The sequence below is a fragment of the Athene noctua genome, chromosome 4 (genome assembly GCF_965140245.1).
Source record: "Athene noctua chromosome 4, bAthNoc1.hap1.1, whole genome shotgun sequence".
NCBI classification, from domain to species: Eukaryota; Metazoa; Chordata; class Aves; order Strigiformes; family Strigidae; genus Athene; species Athene noctua.
The window spans coordinates 52,053,150-52,078,174 of record NC_134040.1 but is presented as its reverse complement, the minus strand read 5'-3'; the positions used below and the strand labels follow the sequence as shown (position 1 = coordinate 52,078,174).

Below are 25,025 nucleotides of genomic sequence, written 5' to 3'. Positions count from 1 at the left end.
AGTAAAATAATGTTTTCCATTATCTCATACAAGGTAGGTATTTAATTTTGTATTTTCAAGTCACAACTTCAAAATCGGTTTTAGACAGTGGAGTTAGTGCCACCTGAAAGGTGTGAGGTCTTCGTGGCTCTGTGATGATGTATGGATGTGCCTGAACTCTTCCTTTCAGTTGATGTTTTCAAAGGCAATGGAATTCAAAGCTACTCATTGATTTCTCAAGCAAAGAAGGATTAGCAGCTAGGACAAGGATAGGTGGGAGGAAACAGAAGGAGAAAGCCAGGTAGAGAAAAGACTGTTGCAAAATTAACTACTGAAATCACAACAAAAGGAAAATGATATTGTGGAATCAGTGCTTTCAGCAGAGGACAGTTGCGCTGTTGTCAGAGTCCTTCAGTATCCTTTCAGCCTTGTCAAAAACAACATGACCTCCTCTCTCTATCTCGCCTTCTGTCCAGAAACTAACCACAGTGCACAGCTTCTTGGATTTTGCACATGTGGAACCATTTAGGAATCACTTTAATGAACCATGGCAGTGTGGAAGTGAGGTAGTCCTTCCTTTCTGCTCCCTTTAGTAGAGTCAATACAAAATGTGGTCTGCCATAGTCAATTAGTTTACTGTGTGGGTTTTTGTTTTGGTTTGGTTTTTTTAAATAATACATAATAGCAAGTGCAAGACTTACTGAACAGGCCTGTCATTGGCCGCAGACAAATCACGCTTCAGAAATGTATGCTGACATCCTGGAAACAGGGTGTCCAAAGACCCAGTTCTAAGCCCCTCCTGTTTTAGCGTTTAAGAAAAGTGGTCTGACTTGAGAAGAGCCAAGTTTTCACTTCCCCCCACCCGCACTTGGATCTGCTCTCTGCGGGGTGAGACAAGGTTATAAGCCATTTTTCCAGATGGCTTGAGAGAGGTCAGGAGAGGACACTTAAGTTCTGAGGACTGCTGAAGTCAATGAGATCCTTTCTCTTGATTTCAATAGGCTCTTAATCCCTGTCAGTGGCCTATTCCTTATCAAGCACGGAGAGGCAGCACTGATAGCATACAGACTACTTGGAAGGCTTGGACAGAACTCTGGAACCCCGCCACAGAAACACAAGTGCCTTTTTCATTGCTTGTGGGTGGCACTTTAAGCCATGGAAAGAACCCTGTTTTTCTCGGAATCGTTGTTTAAAGCTTGGGAAGAACCTTCTTGAGTTCTAGCACATTCCTTTGTGTGACTTTTCTTTAATGTAAGGTTTGCTGATGCTTTTGTGAATGTGGTAGGGGAAAGGAAATTGCTACCCTTATTGTTTTAGGAGGGATTACAGGGAGAATGAAGAAGCGGACATTAGTAACTGTGACCATATGTACATAGGTAAGAATGGATAGATGCAGTTGGAGCAGCTGTCTTTTTAAATATTAAAGCAGTCAACAGAGGAAAGCAACATAGAATGTCTTAACTCCCATCATTCCAAACAGAAGATGAGGATGCCAAGTACAGTGCAGTTTTGGGGATGTGTGTGTGATTATGGGATATTATGGCCTTGGGGTTTTTTTATGTGCATTTTGGACTTGCAGGGATGTTTTTCCCCTCACTTACTTGCTAATTTGCAAACATCAGGAAACCACAATTCATTCTCAGCAGTTAGTTCAAAGTAGGGAAGTCTTTTTTGTTTTGAAAGCCTTAGGCTTCTGATTGTTTGCACAAAGTTCTTACTGGTTTTTACTGCATAATAAAGCTGTGGATATAAAGAAACCCACACCGTAGTGCTGAAGCCCTCAGATGACTAAATATTTTGTGACTATGAACACTGCTATGTGACTAAATCTGGAAACAGAAGTCACTGTTAACCACAGTACACACAATGCTATAGTAAATACATAGGATAAAAATAACACTCAGATGGAAAAGACTTCTCACAATAGTTAGATCTCATTTTAGAGATACACGTTTCTCCTGTGTGATTTAGCTGGAAACTGTATGCTAGATGGTAAACAAAGATTTGTGTATTCATGTTTGGGCCTGTTTTGCTACTAGTTTTGAAATACAAGTAGTTTGGAAAAGTGGATACACTTATGAATATCATCCATATGGCACAGTGTCGCCTGTGTTTTCTTTTGGCCAAAGTATGCTGACCAGCAGAGTTTCAGATTTCTGTAAACTGCCTCTGCAGGATTTGACCAATGTCTATGGCCAGGACTAGCTCTGCTGACTCTGGTTAGGTTAAACTCCTGTTGAAGCTAAAGGAAGACTATATATATTAAAAATAGGACATTGAATTACCTGGGTCATGTACCTTACTGTGCTTATCCATAGTCTGGTGGAGCATTGACTATTCCTTTCTTGCACAGACATGTAATCTAGGAAGACATTTATGTGTTTTGAGCCTTGGTCACATGAGCTAACCCAACGTTTTGGTTCAAGAAGCATGCCAAAATAGAGCCATCTGCAGAGAGCATGTTCTGCTGAGTGTATAAAGTACAGCAAAGTCAGCCACTTACATGTTTTCCATCTGGAGCCCATGCAGGAGGCCTAAAGTTTTAAGCAGAATAATTATTATAATTGTACCAAGCCTTCTGTAGTATTTGAGAGGTGTAGAAAGCAAAAATCTCCTCCAAATGATGCATCTGAGGAGACTGATGTGCAGGATTTACTTTCACCAGTGTGACGCTGTTCGTCAGGGATGTAACCATCCCTGTTTTTGTTAAAGGACAGTTTTTTTCCCCTCCTTTGTTTCACTAACAAGTTTATGTGTTTTCCTCTTACTACCTTCTTAGCAGAAGAATCAAAGTACCCATTTTGTTTGCCTTTATTTGTTAGAGGTGAAGTATGTTGCTTCACAGGCACACAGCCTCATTCCTGACAACAAATACGTGCTCATTGGAAGTCACAGTTTCCCTGTCAGCGCTCATACTCTCAATACACTGAAAAATGATTCAAGAGTCCAGCACTTCAGTAGGTAGAATGCAACATGGAAAAGGAATATAAGATACTGTCCCCCATCCAGAAGAACTAAGAACACCACTACTTGAAAGTGCATAGATATTAACGGTTCATACAAGGCTAGTCCCTTGTCCAACTGAATCAGCACAGCCTGAAGCTTATGTGACAATTGCAGCTGATTCTAACTTCCACAGCACTAATGTACAAGCACAAAATTTTCTCCCTAAAGCAGGGATTTGAATAGTTTTCAAGATTCAGTCCTCAAGAATGCTTTGCTTTCTAGCAAGTATAAGCCTTTCTTTGTACATGTTGAAGATACATCTGTTTCCTTTAAGGTAAATGATTGTCCCTTTCTGTTAAGTGTTCTTACTCTCAAAGACAGTGTTGTGTCTGATAAACTAAGGTGGCTTGTAACTGGTCTGTAGCTTTACTGTTGGACCTCTCAAAGGCGGGGTGTGATCTACATCCTGCTGCAGTAGAAGGATTACCTGTCTTACACTGCCAGCAAGTGCTGGCTGTGGCCCTGTCTATGCAAAGAAACAAGGCAATGTCTTAACATCAATAGCCTGACCACTTGGCCACTGACAACACTGTTTTTAGCATTGTGTCAATTAGCTTACTTAAAGCAAGAGATAACAGTGATAAAAACAGTATCGAGTTGCCTAAATAAAAGCTTGGTGCAACAGAGTTTACGCAGAGAAGCCTCTCCTGCGATCTGGTGATAGTTGCCTCAGGATAATTTGAGCTAGGAAAGGCCAAGTTACATTTAGACCTCTAAGTAAATCTGAATTGTGGAGCGTGCTCAGGTAAGGAGAGGTTGCTACATTTTGTTAAATTGATTTTTTTTTAGTCGTTTGCAAAGCTGGACTGCTTTGTAATATCTCTTTACTAAACCGTCTCTCTTCAATTCTAAATTTAGTTTTGTAGTGCTCTGCTTTGGGGAGGCACTAAAAGTACAAGACAAGCTCAGTGTAGACTTTGGCCTGTGCAGGGAGCAGTACTTGTAGATGGGCCCGTATGCCTCACAGCAGAGTTGGCACAGCCTCCCTCACAGCAAACAAGCCCTCTGCAGCTGAGGTGTCTAATGCTGGTGCAAGCTCCTCTCCTGACCTCAGCCGGGCTGAGATTACACCTGCAGCCCGTGTTCACAGACTAGCTAAGACGAACCCACAGAGCAAAATGATGGAGAGCTTGCAGCCATGGTTGTGTTTGTCTGGCTGCTGCTGGAAGAATTAATCTGAAGCAGTTATAAAGCTTAAAAGAGAGAACAGACAGGGTAGCTATTAAAAATTAGATGTGCCTTTTCTAAAAAAACAGAGATGTGATGCAGCACATATGCTGAATAGGGAAGAGATATTAAATTTGTACTCATTCAGCCCAAACACAGACAGGCTGTAAGTTGCTGATTTTGTTTTGCTTTTTCCACCTTCCTCCCTTGTCTGGCTTAAACCCTGAAGCCCATGGCCCTTCAGCCTTTATCACTGTTACTGAATGTACGGCGGTAGTGTCCAGACACCCAGACTGAGGTCATAGCTCTGTTAATTCAGTACTGATGAGTTTTAAAACCAGACCTTCTCTGTGAATTTTTGCGGCTACAAAAAACTGTTGCAGAAACTAAAGACAGGAGAGTTCTGAGAGCACTGAAGAATGGGAATGAGGGCTTCAGAGTGTAAGGGCTGGTTGACTGAAGAGTGTCCTATTGTCAGAATGATTTGTGCAGACACAAGCTTCTGTGCCCACCCTCCAAACTGGTTGGGTGTGAGTTTTAGCATGATTGAACTTACCTCTCCTCTTACCTGGTGGGGCTCATTTATTGTGTCCCCAAGTCCTGCATGCACATTGGCTTTGTTACATCCAGACCAGGACTCACTCGTACCTGACCAAGTTGGAGCATGGGTGGAGCTTGTTCACATCTGACTGGGCCTGTCTAATACAGATGAGCCCCGAGGGAAAGAGATGGTGACTGATTAAATGCAGCTAAAAAAGCTCCTGCTGCCAAAGATTTTCCTGGAACCCCTTGTAATCAGGTCTGGAAACACCAGAGATTTCTTTGTGACCGGGTCACAAGACATTTTAGATAAATAAAACTGAACCGATTGTACAAAAGCTATTTTTGCAAAATGAAATCTGTTTCAGAAAACTGGGACTTCAGTTGCTGCTTGTTTCTTGGCAGCAGAACACTAACGCCTGTGATGTGCTGCCACTCATTTCTGGCAAGCACTAAGTATGTGGTTTATAATCTGCGTTCATACATAATCAGTTTCAAGTTGTTTCTATAGATGCTGAATGTAAAATATTTGGATCAAACAGATTGAATTATCTTACATAACTTGTTCTCTTCCATATATTCAATGCCACATTTCTCTCTCGCCCCCCCCTCCCCCCGCCCCAATTGTATCAGTTGATCCTGTGATTGGGAGTTTATTACAGCTATGGATTGTACTTTGGAACAGAGCTTCTAAACATAGAGGAAGCCCATCAGTGGAACAAATGACTAGTGGGTGGCATTCAGGCAGAGCGGCATATGCATTCTTTCTCATTTTGTTTGCCCTAAGGAAAGCTTTTGCGCATCCTGCAAAGTATTTTCCTTCCATCTCCTCACCCCTGCTGGTTTCCTCTTTTGTTACCTATGTTTGTTGTAGTGTTCTATATATTGTGGCCCAAATTTTGTCCCTACTTAGTTTTCACTTGTCCTTTCCTAGCACAACTTTCTGTGGCCTTCACTGGAACTTTGCTTGCATAGGAATTAAAAATTTCCAGATTTGATTCTTTCAGTAAAGTCTATGCCTTTTTTTCCCCACTCATACTGATTTAACTGGAAATAATTTCTCTTGTGCTACCTAGCAGCTTCTCCAGTCTTATCATCATAGTTTAGTGAGCATCTCACAGTCAAAGATGGATGTATTTAAAGGCCCATGAGAAATCACAGCTCAACCTTACCCTTCTGTTAAATATAAGTAAACTGTCTAAGTGTGAGGACTTGTCAGAGGTCACACAGAAAGGTAGTGACAGCTGAAAATTTAAAAATCTATCCTTAATACTAGTCCCTTTCCTTGGATGCAAGAGGTGTCTTGCAAATGCTGTTTGCGTATCGATGCTTATTTTTTAAGGGAGAAGATTTTAATGATTGTAGTTGTGTCCTACCCCATTAAATACTTGCATATTGACCTGGAAAATTTCTCTAGAGATAGAACTGCTGTTTTAGGGAATTTCTTTTTTAATTGCAGTGGTGTTGGAATTGAAGTTGGTTTAATTGACTAAAGTAGGTTTAATGTAACAGAATTTCAGCTGGGCTGTTTAACGCTGAGGCTTTGCCATTTCTTTGCAATATCTGCTCTGTCTGAAACATTTCACTTGATTCTAGCTCTTGTGACACACTGAGGCATACTGTGTTATTTAGGTCTAAAATATCTGTTACCACAATGCTGCTTCCGTTGTGAATACAAAATCTGCCTCCACATGGTACCTCAGCTAAAAGTTATATTTTACAGATTTTAATTTCAGATCTCCTTTATGACAAATACTAATTTTTCCATCAATAAACTAACCCTTTTCCCCACTTCAAATCATGCTAACAGTCTTTTACCGTTTTCTTTTCAGAGAGAAAATCAAGAAAGGTCTTAAAGATTTGGAGGAGGTAAAACCAGCAGGTGACACATACATACATGAAGGATTAAAACAGGTAGGTTTTAGTCATCTTCTTGCAATCAAAATATTCTCCATTCTCACCCTCTGGATAACAGCAGCAACAACCTGTAACATAAATGGTTTGATTGTATGCCTCAGTCTGTTGCACTTGAATCTTTCTGGTTTCCTAAGTGGCCCCAAGATTGTCCAGATACTATGCAAATCCCATGCAGAAGATTAGCCATCACAGAAAATTGCCATATGGAATTTCTTTAACTTGATCCTTCACAGTAGAGAGTGGTTCTTTGTCGTGAATTTAACAGCTAACACAGCATACCAATTACATGGTAAATAGTCACACACAGCTTTGTAGGACTGTGAGTCTTAACAGTGCCTTCTAGAGCACGTGCTTATGGAGAGTTTACAGCAGAGATCAGTATTTTCATGGTCTTAATTTTGAACTGTCTTAATTATGGTGTTCCCAACTGGTTATATTTTTTGAGACATATAGTTAAAGCATACTTTGCAATTTTGTTGAAAGACTCAGGCCCTGAAGGTGAGGATCTTGCTATTGCTGTTATGGATAGAAACTCAGTTTCTTCCTTTATGCCTATGGAACCAAGTTTGTAATTGTGATCTGTGGGCTGAAAAGCTGGGTAAGCAGAGGTTTTTTGCCATTTAAATGAAGAATTTAGTTTTAAGCCATTCTTTTTTTATCTTGGGACCTACTGACTGGCATTTGAAATCTTGGGGGGCAGCAAAGGAAACCTTATGACGGATCTAAAGAGAAGTGAACTTCACAACGCAGAGTATCTGTCCTGAAAAAAATCAAGTGTTTCCAAGGGTTGATCAGTTAGTAACCCCAGCACTTTGGAAATGGGCTCACTGGTGACTGGAAAATACTGATGAATAATTTCCTTGTTAGTAGTGAGTTAGAGAGGCAAAGGGTTGTCACGAGAGATGGGTTTGAAGATGAGGCTGAGCATTGTTTCAGATGCTATCTTCTCTTAGAAGATGCATCTTCTTTGAAAGTTCAGGTGTAATTTTAAGCTAGATAAATATTTTTTGTTTTCAGGCCAACGTGCAAATTGCGGAGCAAAGAGCCTCAAGGTTTTCTAGTATCATCATTGCATTGACAGATGGCAAGCTTGATGGTCAGATTCCCTTGTATGCAGAGAAGGAGGTAAGCACTAGGTGAAAATGCATGTTATATTCTGAAGAGTTTGGGTGCTGCATGTTGAATAAAAAAATGCTTATTCATCTGTTCTATTCTGGGCAGGCAAAGAAATCCAGAGAGCTGGGAGCTAGAGTTTACTGTGTTGGTGTACTTGATTTTGTACAAGAACAGGTAAGGATGTTATTATTTTAGATTACTAGGCAGTACCTTGTCACGGGGTTTTATACAGTTAAGTAATATAGAAATGAATTTGACTTACATGAAGCAGTATAATAATGTCTTCTCTGGCTCAGGAAGCAGATACCCAGATGTGTACACAGACATAAATAGAATGTGTGGGCATGACTTTCATTGCTGAGAAGACCTGTCTGAAATACCCTTGCTAACTGGTAGCTGCCAGCAGGAAAGGATGCAGGCAAAACCGCTTTCATTAAGGTGGCCACCAGATTAGGCTACAGGTCATATGAACAGGGTAGCTATAGACAATCTTCAAACAATGTATATAACAGCCTTGGGATAAGAAAAAGAAAGAAGGATCCATGTCCTTCATTAACTGAAAGCTCTTCTGGAGTTTCTATGCCCTAATGAATGCCATAGCTACTCTTGTACGTGACTCTAGTGGAGAAGTATACAAAAGACACTTTACTATAGAAGGTGCATAGAAAGGTGTTTTAATGGAAGGCAGAGCAAACAGAGAAGGTAATTCTGGAAAGAGTTACAAAACCACTGCCAAGATACAGGCCCTAAAAGACTTCTTTAGTGTGGTGGTTTGATGTGATGGCTAGCCATTATACCATTTTGTTAGCTGCAGTGGATTGTAATAAGTCTTCCCATTTAGAAAAGTCATAGTTAGCTGTGAGGAAACTCAAAATTTTCCTTCTCTTTGCAGAGTTGATGGGAATAGTTTTTAGACATCCATTTACATTTTAAGGGTGAAAAGCAGTGTGATGAATTTAGTTTGCCAAATGATTGATGTGTTTGCATGCATTTTCTCTCCAAAGCTTGAAAAAATTGCTGACACAAAAGAGCAAGTCTTCCCTGTCACTGGAGGATTCCAAGCACTTAAGGGGATAATCAATTCTGTGAGTATCAGGCAATAATCTTAACATTTCCTCAAAATTACAGCATACTCTCCAGTCCCACTTACTTTTCCAGGCAGAATTGGTTCCTAAACCAGTAGTTGCAATATATTAAGTTTTCTCTGCCTTATCTTAGAGATGCAGTTCTGTAAATTAACACTGCCTTCCACTCCTGCAATTATTCATGTTCAGACTTCGTACGGAGTTTGAGGGCTGCATACAAGTGTGGTGAGTTTGAGGGGGATGTATTGAGGAATGGCTGCTATAGGTTTAGTCTGAAAAAAAATGAGACTGTTACTCCAGGAGAGTTAAAAACAACTGGTTAAAATCATTAGGAATTAGTGCAATTTAGGAATTGCCCAAATCTTTGCATACAGAGAAGCATTCTAAATACACACTCTAGCCTTGACTTTAATCACTTGTTTTCCTGGTAAGTGATAAGACTTTCAGTTCCTTGAGAAACTCCCATCAGTGAGATGAGGCCATTCAACAGATGACTCTGATTTGCAAGAAGGGATCAAAACAAGAGGAACATTTTGGTTGTGATCAGTGGCTTGACAGTATTTCAACTGTGTGTCAAGAAGACACCTTTGGTTGTGGGGACCTGATTTATTTGCCTCATCTTAAACTGAAGGCTGTGTGTTTTATGCAAGGTTAACAGTGCTGCTGCTGCATGTAGGCAGCACAATGGAAAAAAGCTTACAGTCAAAAGTCAAGTCAAATCCAATAATTAAATCCTTTTTTTCTGAGAGAAGTCCCACTATAATTCATTTCCCTTTCCTTTCTTTTTTTTAGTAAAGATGATATACTCACACACAGGATATTATGCAGTCATGAATTTATCACTTCCCTTGAATAGTGTGTTTTTTGTGGAAGTTAATGTCATAATGAAACAACTTATTTTCCTTCCTGTTGCTTAAAATAAATGTAATTTCAGAATCTTCCTTGCACATTCTAAAGAGATATAATCAACCTTTTCATGCAGTGACATTTATTTTTCTGAAAAGACAGTATACCCCATGTGGTACTTCTTTTTAAAAATCTCATTCTATGCCATTTTAAAGACTTTCAAGAATCAGTTAATCTGCTAGTGTGAAGTGATGTGACATTGAAGCCACTAGTGATAGACTTATTTGTAAGAGCTGAATGTTTAACCCCAGTTGATTATGTTAAGTTTCCAAGGATACTGCATTTCAAAATGTGTATGTCAAGACAGAACTAGATAAAGGACTAAAGACATTTGTGTTTGGAGTTCCCTCTCCAACAGGGGTCACTGACCTGCATGTTGGACCCTTCCAAGGAGTCAAGTTTCTCTGCTCTTCTTGATCTTTGAGGAAACAACAGTAGTATGATCACTTGGGATTCCTGAAGAGCTAAGCTTGAGGAGTATGTAATTCAAACAGACGGAAGATTGGCATAACCTGTAGGTTGTCTCATTATCCCCCATTCCCAGCCAAGGTATTTTTGGGAAGTCTCTGGCTCTTAGCAGTGCCAGTCTGCCTGTTTTATACCTCCCAGAAGATTTCAAGCATCTTCACTTCTTTGTGGACAGAGTGAGGGAGGCTTTTCTGATAAGATTTGGCAGATGGTGTTTGCACAAACCTCAATCCAGCTTCTTCTGGCACATGTGAAAAATCTGAGTGTGAAAATCCCATATTTGTGCATATCACAGCTGTAGAGCAAGAAGAGACACACGTAATGGAAGCACCTTGCTTTAATGTAATAGCACTGACAGGGACTGTACAGAAAAAGCAAACTTCAAGTACACTGTTCTGCAGCTTATATGTGTTGTCTGCTCCTTTAAACTGACTGAACTCCTGAATTGTTCAGGGTTTTATTTAACAGACTGCAGCTGGAATAGACATTTCAAAACTTGGCTTACTGCATATTTCTGTCCGTAAAAAGAGTCTTATAACGTGGCTGTCAGGGTGGTGGAAAATGTTTTTGTTGGCAAATAAAGGAACATGAGAAGGCCTTTCTGATAGGAAACGTATCAACTGACTTCAGCCTTACTTGTGTCAGTCTCATTTGTTGGGATGAAGGGTCAAACAAAAACAGTGCTAGTGATTTGATAGCTCCTGATAGCTTTTGTAGTATTGTTTACAGCTTTCTGAAAAGCATTGAATCTAACTAGAGTTTCATTTAGCTGTCAAAGCATGTGACAGTCTCCTTTTCTCTAGTAAGGACATTAAATGTATTTGTTGGAAGCAGTGGGAGAATGATACCATGCCAGTGTCCCTGTTTTACCACAGCACATGGATGGAAGTAGATAGCATTTTTGTTTTGTTTTGGGGTTTTTGGGGTGTATTTTTTTAAATGCATGTGTGGTAGCTGTATTAGGATTTTTTTGGTATGCTGCAGTTATAACTCAGTTTTCTTTCTTTGAATGGCTTTCGACTTATTGGGACCATTCTAATTCTATTATAAAATTGATAAGATCTAATTGAATATCAAATAGTCACAGTTTTCCTTTTTATGCACAATTATACACCCATTTCAGTTTGCAAGTTAGCTAGAGAATGCAGGCTCAAAGAGACACTCACAAGGGAAAGCTAATTTCAAAACAGACAAAAATTAAATAGCCACATCACAAACATGCAGAAGTATTGCTCAAAGTGTGATGTTGAAGGTGCAAGTTGTGCACAATGAACATTGTTGAACACTTCTTGTTTAGAAAAAATACACTTTTTACAGAAACGGCAATGACCCGGCAACTAAAACCCTCAAGCAAAAACTACAACACAAAACTGTTTAGTAGGATTGATCAGTGGAGCTGTTTAAAGTGTCTACTACTTTTGTCTCTATGGAACTCAGCTGTGAAATTTTTTGGCTGCTACGTTGTTATACTTGTAGCAGATTCCAGGAGAGCTGAACAGTTAATTTGTTGATGGAGAAAAAGTTTTATCATAGACTATCAGTTAGTACCTGCTCTGAAGGTGTTTGAAGTCTGAGTTACTCCAATTTATTTTCTTTGGACAAATACACAAAATACATCTAATCATGGCCAGGGATTAACATTCAAGATAGTTGAGAATAGCATTTAGAGAAAACCTAGGTCAGATGTTGAAAAGCTTGCATTGCCTTTTGATCATCTTCTTAGTTCAGATAAAATGCCAGTGAAGTGAGTAAGGATTTAAGCACCACCATGCTGTGTTGTGTTTCTGTTGACTAATATCAACTGATTCAAAACTGCGCAGACTGAAGCGGTGACTCTTTTGTGAAGTTTCCAGCTCTTCTGGCATTGCCGATATCTAACTTTACAAAGTAGTAACTAAAGAGCATTGTCAGGGCCAATAAATGTAAGCAAAAGTCTAGAGATTAAAAGAAAAATGCTGAAGGCAAGTTATTATGCTATCAGGAACAGTTTACTGATGTAGTTTGACTGATAATTACATGGAGTGTGGCCTCATGAGCAAGCCATAGCATTGTGAAGTGTAAGGGTTTGAGAGTGCACAGTTTATATCACCATGTGACAGTTCAGTGCTATGTAAGAAAATGAAACCTATTCTTCTTTCCCTTCCTTACCTATATATGATTTATAGTGCCTTTTTTTAAACCCATTTGTTAAAGAACCATCTGGGAATTTATCATTTACATTGTTAGATCTGAGTCCATCTGTCATAACATCTTCCTACCTGGCTTTGGGGGAGTGTTGATGAGAGCACATGTCTTGATACAAGGGTACTGAGCTGTAAGCAAGCAGTCTGTAAGCAAGCTAACTCAAGTGTGCCTCACTTGCATCTAACCAGATGTGGGCCTGAACAAGCACTTTCATCAGGAGAAACTGTGGAGACTTTGTGCTTATTAAATAGCTCAGTCAGACTCAATTTCCCTAAGGGACCCATTTCTGCAAGGTGACTATAGATTGTGTGGCTGATAGCCTTGAGAGAGTTTTGATAGTATCTCAGACATCAGGTAAACTCTTCTCCATAATGCAAAAACCAGTATTGGACTCCCTGACGAGGAGGGGAGCAGAAGATGTTTATATTCATAGAAGCAGGAAATGTTACCATTCTGAACACTGCTCATATTAACTATTTGATCACTTATGAGACGCTGAATGGAGGAATAATGAGAAGAAGCAATTAAGTTAAAGAGCTGGCAGCCAAGCTGCTGCTACCACTTAAATCAAACATGTAGAGTCTTTAGACAAAACAATATCTTTCATAAGGCTGAATTTTCTGTAATGTTCCCATAACACTCTACTGTAAATCAGTATGATGTTTTATTTCCAATTTTTCCTGCAATTTTTTGATGTTTTGCCCACTTCTGTAGCACATTTCTGTGCATGTGGTTTGCACAGCTCAGCAAATCTGAATCGCTTTTATGTGCCATGTTCTGAAGAACAAAACCAGTGGAAGATCCCTGCATCCCCTTTCGCTTAAGCAAACACAAGTCCTACTGATTTGTGAGTGAAAGTTGTCTGGTTGTCTCTGCAGGCAGAATTGGACAAGGCTTGTGCCTTTAAAAGTTACATTAATAGAGCTCACTTTAGTAACATTATTAGAGTGTATGACAGTTCTAAGTAGGCTTAAACACATTTTTATACTAAAGTGAGTTGGCAGCACTTAATACAGGAAGTTAAAATGTATTTTGTACTTAAGAAACCCCACAGAAACTTACCAGATAAGACTACAGGAACTGATAGATGCAGAAGTTAAGAGGAAGTAGTCAGTTTAAAAGAAGTTCAGTCCAGAATTGTTTTATCTTTAAGTGTTACACAATTTCTTAAGAATTCTACCTGAAAAGGATTAGAAAAATAGAACTGTTAAGCTCTCGTTTTGCTTGTTCATTTGGAAGGTGCTTAGTTTTGAATGGTTCATTTTATATGAGAAAACCACCCTTAAACATACTGGACGAAAAAAATTGATCAAGACACGCAAGCTGAGCAGTTGCATCACATAGAACATTTTAAATTCTAGCTAAATTGTCTTCAAGTTGGCTGAGCCCCTCAAGGAAAAACCCCTAACTCTTAGCATAAAGTTGTAAGTTTGTCCAAGAAAAGTTGCAAATTCATAGATAATATTGTAATAATGTAAGAGACTTCGCTAAGTCTTGAATGTCAGTACAGGTATGGAGAGACAGGACACAGTAGAGCAAACTACTAATCGCCTGTGGACAGCCCCCACGGCTCTACCTGGACTACTCCACAGTTCAGCTCTACAGATCTCATGGCACAAATTTATTAACAAAAACTGGGAGAAGGTTAGCTAACAGTGTAACTGTGAGGGGAAAGGGACAGTACAACAGAAAGAAGTGATTCTTGGAAGAATAGAGTAATACATACATCAGTAGTACTTTTTCTGAGAAAATGCCTGCACTGAAAGTAGCACCGCTTGCTGTGTGGTACCTTACCCTACATGATGAGGTTTCTCAGTAGCTACTCAAGTAATCCACCTCTTGGTGAAAGGGTAACCTGGGGAGAGGAGACCTCACTGTTTGTAGGATGTAAACTCCAAGGCTGGAGTTACTTAGAATCAGCCAAATGAATGTACCTAGGAACAGTAAAATTGAATAAAGGATTAAATGCATCCAGGGTTTTTAAAAGAAATATATTCATAATGTACCCAGTGGCAGACTCCTGCTAAAGCGGTAGACTCTTGCTAAAGCGGAATAAGCAGATAGTGCTATAAAAATCTTACTCCCTAATGGTAAAAATTCTTTCCAGTAAAACTCTTGTTGATGATAGAGGGAAGTCTGCTCTGGTTGTAAAGAACAGTCAGCAAAATCCCTCTAGCATTCAGATTCATTTGTGCAACAGTGAAGGATATCTATTGAACATCCAGGGGATTTCCATTTCTGTTAGATAGTTGGTGTATCAAAAACTGTGCATGGCAGAGCATTCCTACATTTAAGTTACATGGATTGGCAACGGCCAGATCAGTGGGGCCCGATGGGAATCACTGCATAAAGTGTATGTGGCAGTGGCACACTCAATAGCTCTCAATACCTGACTAGTTACTTCTCATCTTGAATGTGGTGACAGTCATTGTCACTACACTTGTACCCCACTGTCTCAGGAGAGAGAGGGGCCACACAGGCTGTTGACAAGACTCAGTGAAAAGCAGACCTGTACCTGTATGCCTTACAGTCTAACAAAAAAGTCAGCAGGGCTGAGGTAAACGCAGCAGTGCAGCGGTAAGCGACCCATGTTGGACAGTGAGTTGGTGTCAGAAGTGGGAAAAGAACAAAGTTCATCAAGTGGCAGTGTTGAGGTGGGCAAGAGCTATTTTATATGAAGAAAAGTTTTAGGCCTCAGGTTCGTAAAACTGATTGAAGTGTCTTCAGAAAAATGTGCTCCAACCTCTCTCTGTAAATCTGACAGCTGCACTAGGTATGCTATCAGCAGCACTTCCTTGGTCTGACCTGGCTCTTGCAGCGAAATGGTAATGAGTTATTAAACTCATACGAGTCAGTCAACATCCCCCACTGTTACCTGCTATAAGGCAACAAGACAGATCTGCAGAGTTTCTATTTATGGAGAGCAGGAAACTTAACTGCAACAGTTAGTGCTCCAAGGTTAGACATTCTGGTAAATGCACAATACCTCTAATGTGAATGTTTACTGAGCCTACTCTGTCTAAGCTGCTTCTGTCTCAGTGGCCGAGTCACGAGCAACTTGGTTATTGAGTAATAATCAGGGACTACATTATTTTGAAGTAGTTGATACTTCTGCCCTGAGCCAGCTCAGTTCACTAGAGCTGAAATTCCTCCCTAGTCTATCTTACTTTGAGTACGCTTAGTCTGCTCCCTCCTTTCTCCTTAAATGATGTCCCTCAGCTGCAGATGAGGGGAGGAGGGTCAGCCAACTGACTGCATGCTGTTAAGATTTTCCAAGAGCAAAATCAGCTTAAACAGTTCATTATCAATTATACATCAACTTAATTGGATCATTTCCTGTAGGAAGAAAATATGCTCAGTTTATGCACTGGGAATCCAGGAAGCGAACTATTAAATATTTAAGGAGGTGGGGGGAGAAGAAATGCAACAAGTTATCATTAAAAGAATTATTCTGATTAAATCAGCCCTCTTCTTCAATCCCCTTGGATGGTCTAATATTCAAGCTGCACAAGGTGCAAGGTTTAGAACTAACATTGTGCTATGTTTTCCATGTGATTGAGACTGAGTAGATAGTTTTGGGAATTACTGCATGTAGTTGTTAAAAGGAATCAATGGCCTGGAATAGAATCCTTTCTGCTCTACCCTTCACTGCTGTGCAGCCCTTAATTTGACATTCTCTGACATATTACAAACCATATAATGTTCTCCTGGAGAACAGAGAGCTTGATAAGCCAGCAGTGTAACTGACATGGTTCCAGTTTGTGTGAGCATGGATGTGCCTTGTGATTTGGATTTGACTTGTCAGCTATCCCTGCATGACTATCAGTTCTGTTACATAAGAGATGCTGTAAAACTGCTTAAAAATTAAGCACTAACAAGTCCAAATGAAATCTAGTGTTTCCTTTGTGATAAGTTTTTGAGCCACGTTTTCCTTACTAATTAAAAAAAAAATAAATAGCCAAAACAACTTTTTTTCCTGTTACAGAAAGTAACAGTTTGTCTTGATTCTTATCTACATCACTTGATAAGTAATGGGTTTAGGGTTGTTTTTAGTAATTTGGGAGTAAAGGTTCTGATGCTGTTAAAAATACACATCTCTTATAACCCACAGTTTTGTCGTCTACATTTGGTTTACTCAATGACTGCAAATGAGGGACTGCTTAGACATTACGTAATTAGAATATTCTCACTAACCTGACACTGCACCAGGCTTCTCTCTGATGGTTATTTTATGCAAGACCATATGTCTCGGGGATTTTTTTCATTTAGATGGGGGACAGGATGGCAACCTTTCTCACACCCCCTTTACCCTTGCTCTTTGTCTAAGGCACTGCTGAGCAGCATCAGGAAGTAGGCTGAAATTGGCAGCTGAGTTGTAGTTAAGAGCACAGATGTTTGGCAGCAGAGGTAGATCCCATTAGGTGTTAAGTGCTGTAGTTCCTTTGCTGTGACTTCATTGGAGAGAAGCTCAAAATGGTGTTTCTTATGAAAGCATGTGTTTCATTCCAAGTTATTTTGAATTGATTGTCTTTTATTTAGTGTGAGGTCATCCTGTTGTCTTATTGCTTTCCATACAGATTATCACCAGGAAAAAAATGGGAAATGATAGGGCTTGCTTTAACACAGCTGAGACACATGTTGTGGGACTGCCCCATTGGTACAGTATGGAGTTTCATTTTGCAAATGGATCCCATGTTTTGGGGTTGGTTTTTTTAAAATACTATTTTTTTCATTAAATTCAGATTATAACAACACTGACCTTGTGGCACTTTCTGAAAGAATGAAAGATTTCACTTTGGAGAAAAGCAATTAACTTCAGGGAGTTTAAACATTAGTTGCTGTATGAAGAAGCTGGCCTGTCTAGAGCCTAAGGTGTGCTGCGAAGGTAACTTAAAGATCCTGAGTATAATTAAAGTTACTGAGGTGTAATCACAGAAACCAAGGGCTCTACTTACATTCATTTTCTCTTGTAACTTACTCCAGGTCTTTATCCTTAAGACTTAACTCTACCACAGTGTAAGGGGGCACAGCTCCTATTCAGGTAAAAAAACCCAAAAACTTGTGAATGAGAGAAACCTGTAATGATACCAGCATAAGTACAGTCCAAGTTTTTCACCAGTCTGATTTCACACGTTCACTTTTACATGCTGTAAGTTTCAATGAATTCAGTATGAAAAATACTGATCTATGGACAGGCAGCATTTTGTTCTCCACGGCAAAACCCCAAAATAGCAAATGAGCCCATTATACCAATTAAACACCTCCTGCTTTACTTTAATTTCTTTTTTACTACCTCAGCAAGAGTGCAAAAAAAAAGTTACAGAAAAAAAACCCAAAATCAGGAATAAAGCTGCCAGTAGTACTTCTAAATGACTCATAGAAAAAATAAAAATACATGGAAACGTGGGTTAAGCCCACTCCTAATTCAGCCAATCAGCACAAATGAATCATAGTAACTTTAGGAACTAAACTAAGCACTTGTATGAACTCAGTTTTGATAGGTTCTGCTTGACTCACTCCAGCCAGACGGGCTGCTAGCCCAACCTAGCTCGAAATTACTAAACCAAACAATAGTACCACACTGTTTTTGTTACACATTCTTCTGAAGAGTTCTACAGCTTCAAGCTGGGATGAAGCGTAAGAAGGTATTAACTTACCAGAGAAGGGACTAACTCAAGAACTTTATTCCACAGGCTCAGGCAGCTTCTGCAGCTCCAACCCACAGTTTCTAAACCTCACCTGCACACGCAAGTACATCTGTTCCTGCCCACCACTTAACTAGCTGCTCCCCAAGCCCCAGTTGTAGAGCTCTGTGGCATTCCCTGAACAACACTTAGTGGGATCCAAAAGGTGTAGGCAATCCCTACTCAGGAAACAGCTGACCAAATTTGAGTATTACAGCTGACCATCAAAAGAGGCTTTACCTATGTGCACAGATCCAACTGAGACTAGTAACACTAAATGTAGTTTTAAATGCTCTTCTGTTATCAGGGCCCTCTCAGACGGTTTTGTGAGTTAGTGGTAGTGTGCGCCATCTTCCCTTCCTGACCCCCTTCTTTCAGTACATTTTATTGAATTAAGCATCTGTGTTTTGCAGTAACAATTACAAGGTTGTAGGTGGGTAACATAAGCATGCTTACCACTATATCTTGATTGAGGGTGGAACTAGAGGAGATGCAGCTCTTCATGGTTAACTGAGAAAGGCGCTTGGCACAGTATGTGAGGAAAAGCACATCCTTTTTGCGTGTCACGCTATGAACATAGCTTCTCCAGTTTTAAATTATGTTTGTTGTTTACCATAGTTCCCAGATCTGCTTTCATGGTTGGTTATATTTTGCTCACTAGGTGTTGTGTTTATAGCATCACTAGAGAAAATGATGAACCCTGCATTTGGGAGGGAAAGAGGAAAGAAAAGGGGGTGGAAATCTCCACAGAAAAGCCACTGTCTTGAGTTTGCTGTTAGACTAGCATTAAAGCTTTTTTTTTAGTACTGTTTTGCCATCTTTCAGAATTGTGCAGCACACATTTTGCAGTGAGTGTACACATGACTGGCTGGCGGCGTATCAATAGGCAGTGCTCCAGGCGCAAGCTCAGAGTGCAATGAGCAGGAGCTAATACTGCTGTAAATATATTTTTGCACGTGGACTGTGGAAGTGACTAAATTGCACTGTCAGCATGTTTGCACGTGTCTTGCCATACTTGAGTATAGCAAATAAGATTATTTTTTAAAGGTGAACATTTTTTTCCTCTTTAAAACTTGGTTCTGGAAATAGGAAGTCAGATGCATTTATTACAGTACATACTCTTTTGTTCATGGAATGATTTTGCCTTTGCCTATAAAGAGTCAAGCCAGCCTGATTTGGGATCAGCTTCTAGTGAGCAAAGATGTAAACAAGGAGGTGCATGCTTGAAATTGAACCATAGGGAGTAAAGGCTACTGGTGAGTCCAGAAGTCCTTAGTTGTTCAAAATTACAAGCATGCCAAGTCTGATCAAAATGTGTCAAAGAGCTCTCTTCCTCCAGCAGTTCATGGCTATACTAATCTTTTACCAGGAAGCAAACACCTAACACATCCATATGTAATTTTCTAGTTTTAGAACAGTAGACTTAAAAATTGTCATGGCGGTTCAGTAAAGATCGGTCCAGCTGTGCTGACGACCTGGCCGAGATCCTGCACTCAGCTTACAGTTCCGGGGAGGAACAGATGCCATGAGAGTTATGATTTATGGTGCTGACTGCTGCCAAAAACTTTTGAACTGCATACTGGGGCTAAGCAAAATTGAATGGTGCTGTGAAATAAATTGACACTTAGCGTATTTTGTTAATTGTCGATGTACAGTTGGGTTGCTCGTGGCTCATTACTACTGCATTGTTCTCACAATTTCTTGGAACATGAAATTCATTAAAGTGCTGGAAGGGAAAGTTGTTGTTTTAGCCTGCATGTAACACTGTACCGCATGGTACAGCTCTGTTCCACAGTATGTTCTGAGTGTATGGTAGTCAAAATACTTAAAAAGCTGCAGGAGCCTTACTGCATTACCATTGAAATTCTGAGAACTTCTACGAGGCAGTAGCAAGGGTGAAAACTGAGTCAAAGCAGAGCTTGGCCCAGTCTGTGACAAGTTAAAGAGGTACTGAAGATGCAGAAGGCATGTTTTCTATGGGAAGAAATGTTTGCATAAAGCATGGGCAAGATCTATGACAAGGCAAAATTTATAAACAGGTGAAGTTTGCAAAGACTATAAGCACTCATGAGCCTTATGTCATCTTGTTAATTGGCTGCGTTTTTGCAATTTATTGTGAGCACATCTGCCTTTTCTATGCTAATAGTAATTATTTGTGTAGGTGTATTGTTTCTGCAGCTTAAATCTAACAATACATGAGTTTTTTTCAATTCAGACACCTACAGGTCAGAAACTTGTCAGTGTTTCTGTAAAACATCTCTAATTGAATTAAATGTTTTATTAATGAGAAAAATGATAAATCTCTTATTTAGGAAGTGGGCTGTGAAGTTTATGCAAGCATTCAGGAACCTTCTCATGGGAAGTGCATTGAAATCCATGCCTACTGATGAGGATTGATATGGATTTTAAGTACTGATTAACAGTCAGGTTGTTCAAAAAGAAATTTGCCAGGTGAAAAGTGGTCCCAAACTGCAAAGATGATACAGTGGATGGACTTTTGAAACTGTTTTAAAATGTACATGTGTACTTGTTTGTGCCTGAGGAGATTAAACTTAACATTGAACATAAAACTGTGTCTTGTAAACTTCTAAAACAGCTGAAGAGATGGAGACAGGTGACAATCAGACAATATGGGACTCAAAGAGAAAATCTGAATGCCAGTTAGCTGGTTCAGAAGCTAAACAGTTTTGGTTCTGATTGCTGCATGCTTTGCTGTTAGTGAGCTGATAGAAAGTGTTTAACAGTAAGAGTTGAGTACATAGAGACTACTCTAAAGGACAGAGCCTTTGAGAGCTGCTTGTATGCCAGATTCTACAAGACTGTTGTGGAAGAAAGCTGAGTCTAATTTTCTGTATGGGACATCAAAGCCTTCATCCAGCAAGGGTCATCTTTAACTGTAAGCCAGGATCTCATCCCACTGTATTAAACAGAATATTCATATGCTTAAAGTTACACATGCAGTTAAGGAATGCCATAGCTGGCTCACAGACAGAATTGGGCAGTCCACCAGCTGATTTAGGAGTAACCCTTTCAGAAAAGAAAAGCTTGTTTGGCCAAATAGAATCCCAATGTATGTCAGTGAGTTTACATAAAGGATTTTTGAGTGCCGATGGTATATCTTGGATGCTTTTATTTTCCTGGAGGTATTCTGAAATTAACAACTTGCATTACTGAGAAATGCTGTGGAAACTTTACAGTATCCATTCATGTAATAGTCATATAAGATGTGATTTCACTAAAAGCCTTAGAGGCTCCTCTGCCTTCAACCAACCCTAAAAAACTGTGCTGGCCATTGTTCTCAGTGCTGAGCATAAGCTGTGTTCATGCTGGTTGTTACTGAGGTAGCTGCTGTAATAACTGTTTGTAGAAAACAGCATAACAACATTTTTTAAAAATCTTAGATGCTGAGCTGCTGCTGCTGCAATATGACAGTGATGTAACAAATTCTGTATATGGAGGAACTACAGAATAGGGTTTCCTCAGCAGTCTGTTGTTATGTTGTTGAATAAGAGGATGTTTGGGGCCTGAATTTCATGTCTCATTTACTTTAAGTACAAGAGACTGACTACCTTGAAGAGCAGAACTCTACTGCCTTCTCTTTTTCCACCAGCCACACGTGCTTCCTAATGAGTATTAAAATAAGCCCACAGCTATGATTTTGATGTGATCTTCTACACTTGGATTGGCCTCTCTGTTTCCAGCTGTAACCAGTTCTGCACAGCACAGTTCTGTCTCAGACTTGGAGGAACCACTTGGTAGTTCCTCCACAGTTCTCCATTTCTGAATCTGTAAGACGACAGGACACAGGCTGACAGGTTTCAACTCTGGTTTGCACTTTCATTTGTGGGGAAATGTTTCTGAGACAGCTAGCATTTGGGGAGGTGACTAGAAGGGAAAGCCTTTGCGAGCCTGGAGAAGAGAGCCCTATACTTGGTGTGGAGCTCTGGAAATGAAATGGATGACATCAACTCCCTGAATCTTTCCTTGCATGCTGTTAAAACAAGTCAATTTATAGTTTTACTGGAATTTACTTTATGTTAGCAGAGTGTTTAGCTATCTTATCCAAGGATGGCCTTATATAGTGATTTTTTCAACTTTTCTTGTGGGTAATAGGTTTCTAAATAATGAATTTGCAATGCCAGATCATTCTCTTTGATTATCCTGAACTGGCAAGGAGGGAGCATAGTACAGGTTTCTTGTAGAATTTATTTTGATCTCGCTGACTTTGCAGACTGATTTTCCACAGCAAGACAGTTTTAAATTTTTAAAAGGGCTGGGGGTGGGGAGAAGAGAGGTGAAATGATACGCATACTTCAGTTTGTATGTTGCCATTAAATGTGCTTCTATAACACACAAGTGAGACAGCCTGTTTAAAAGCTATCACTGTTGAAACTGGTCAGATCTCTCGTGCTGCAGAAGAAGTGGCAAGAATACTAGATTTCAGCTGTGCATGAGAGCTTCCACACACACTGAGCATAAGCCCAGAGCTGACCGCTTTCAGTTGTGTGGTAAAGCACCAACATTGTGAAAAGGGGAACTTTGACAATTAACATGTACCTTGGAAAATTCCTCATCAGCTGTTGTTGAAGGATCATTCCACAGGAGTACTAGAAAGGATGAAACAGGAACAGCTCTGATCCAGAGATATGTAAGTGTATTAAATAATGTGGCTCATAATGTAAAATGGCTAACATGCCTTCACATCATTCCTCCTAAAGAGAGATGAGCTTTTTATTGGAGTTCACTGTGCTAGTTTGCAAGGAACAGCTTGCATGGAAAGAGTGAGAAAAAAGATTAAAACAGATAGAAAAGAGTGTGATCCAGAGCAAGAAAAGATTAAAGAAAGGCCACAAGTTTCTATCCATCCTTTTAAGATGCAAAAAATATGTTGTTCTCTCCTACACGTGAAATAACAAGTGGTTGAATCCTGTCCTTGAAAATATTTTCAGGTTTTCCATTGTTACAGCTAAATGCTAGTTACCATATCCTTGTGAGCTAAACCATTCAAACTGATTGGGCTTGGTACAGTTAATGAGATTTGACCCTTTGCAAGAAAGCCCCGATGAGATACATCCACAGATCCTGAGGGAACTGGCAGATGAAGTGGCTAAGCCACTATCCATCATATTTGAGAAGTCGTGACAATCTACTGAAGTTCCCACTGACTGGAAAAGCCCCAGCATTTAAAATCCCCATTTTTAAAAACGGCAAAAAAGAAGACCCAGAAAACTACAGGCCAGTGAGTGTCACCTCTGTGCCCAACAAGATCATGGAGCAGATCCTCCTGGAAGCCATGCTAGGGCACATGGAAAAGAAGGACGTGATTGGTGCCAGCCAACATGGCTTCACTAAGGGCAAATCATGCCTGACAAATTTGGTGCCCTTCTACAATGGGGTTACAGCATTGGTGGATAAGGGAAGAGCAACTGACGTCATCTATCTGGACTTGTGCAAAGCATTTGACACCAAGCTGTGTGGTGCGGTCGACACACTGGAGGGAAAGGATGTGCCATCCAGAGGGACTTGGACAGGCTGGAGAGGTGGGACTGTGCAAACCTCATGAAGTTCAATGAGGCCAAGTGCAGGGTTCTGCACATGGGTCGGGGCAATCCCAAGTGCAAATACAGGCTGGGCAATAAGTGCATTGAGAGCAGCCCTGTGGAGAAGGACTTGGGGGTGTTGGTAGATGGAAAACTGACTGTGAGCCAGCAATGGGTGCTCGTAGCCCAGAAAGCCAACCATGTCCTGGGCTGTAGCAAGAGAAGTGTGGCAGCAGGTTGAGGGAAGAGATTCTCCCTCTCTACACCACTCTTGTGAGACCCTGGAGTCCTGTGTCCAGCTCTGGGGCCCCCAACATTAGAAGAACATAGCTCAAGTGGATCCAGAGAAGGGCCACTAATATGATCAGGGAGCTGAAGCACCTCCCTTACGAGGACAGGCTGAGAGAGTTGGGCGTAGGGAAGAGAAGGCTCCAGGGAGACCTTATAGCAGCCTTCTAGTACTTAAAGGGGGCTTACAGAAAAGATGGGGAGGGACTCCTTATCAGGGAATGTAGTGATAGGATGAGAAGTAATGGTTTTAAACTGAATGAGAGTAGATTTAGATTAGATATAAGGAAGAAATTATTTACTGTGAGGGTGGTGAGACACTGGAACAGATTTCCCAGAGAAGCTGTGGCTGCCCCCTCCCTGGCAGTGTTCCAGGACAGGTTGGACGGGGCTTTGAGCAACCGGGTCTAGTGGAAGGTGTCCCTGCCCATGGCAGGGAGGTTGGAACTAGGTGATCTTTAAGGTCCCTTCCAACCCAAACCATTCTATGATCTTTAATTAATGGAAAATTTGCTTCTGCATATTGTTTCAGTATTGGTTAGAGGGAAGGTTGAGAAGAACCCAGAATGTAAAAGGTTGAGCAAAGAGCTAGCTGTATGGTTTTAGGTTGGTTCCACCTGATTTCAGTTGGTTCTTTACAAGGTTTATTTTATTTCTGCTTCTTAAGCTTGCTCAGTGATTGAAGGGAAGGATGTTCAGGGACAAGGCAGATTTCTACACCATTATCTTTTTTTCTTTTGAGGCATGGACTATCAAGAAGCTTTGTGAAGGATGGAGTACTAGTTAAACTTAGAAAAACAAATTTTAGTATTTTCACACAGGTTTTTTAGTAATGTAAGCTTTGTTTGGGTGAAAAAGACAGTCTTAAGCCACTAACCTTGCAAAAAGACTGAGGATCTCTGAAGAGTACAGCTTTCTCAAGCCAAGTGGAGAACAGCAATAATTAAACTGAAAAATCAGTGTCAAAGCAATTGTTGATTTCTGGGAACAGTATTAAGACCTAGTATTTTCCTGCTTTAGGTCAAGAGCAGCACATCTACATATATAAATATGAATTCCATGCTGCCATGTTGGAAAGCAGTGTATCCTGAACCCTATATTGAAATTTGCTTCTGTTCATGAATTGTGATCATTTAATCTAGGCC

General features: G+C 40.2%; 1 protein-coding gene across 2 annotated transcripts in view; it reads left to right on the top strand.

Moving 5' to 3' along the window:
• Window positions 1-25,025, top strand: part of ANTXR2 (ANTXR cell adhesion molecule 2) — a 119,540-nt gene that overhangs the window by 4,400 nt on the left and 90,115 nt on the right. For both annotated transcript variants that reach the window (XM_074905363.1, XM_074905362.1), the window contains exons 4-7: window positions 6,525-6,606; window positions 7,627-7,734; window positions 7,831-7,899; window positions 8,730-8,810. In XM_074905363.1, coding sequence (XP_074761464.1) covers window positions 6,525-6,606; window positions 7,627-7,734; window positions 7,831-7,899; window positions 8,730-8,810 — 340 coding nt within the window. The remainder of the gene's footprint in view (window positions 1-6,524; window positions 6,607-7,626; window positions 7,735-7,830; window positions 7,900-8,729; window positions 8,811-25,025) is intronic.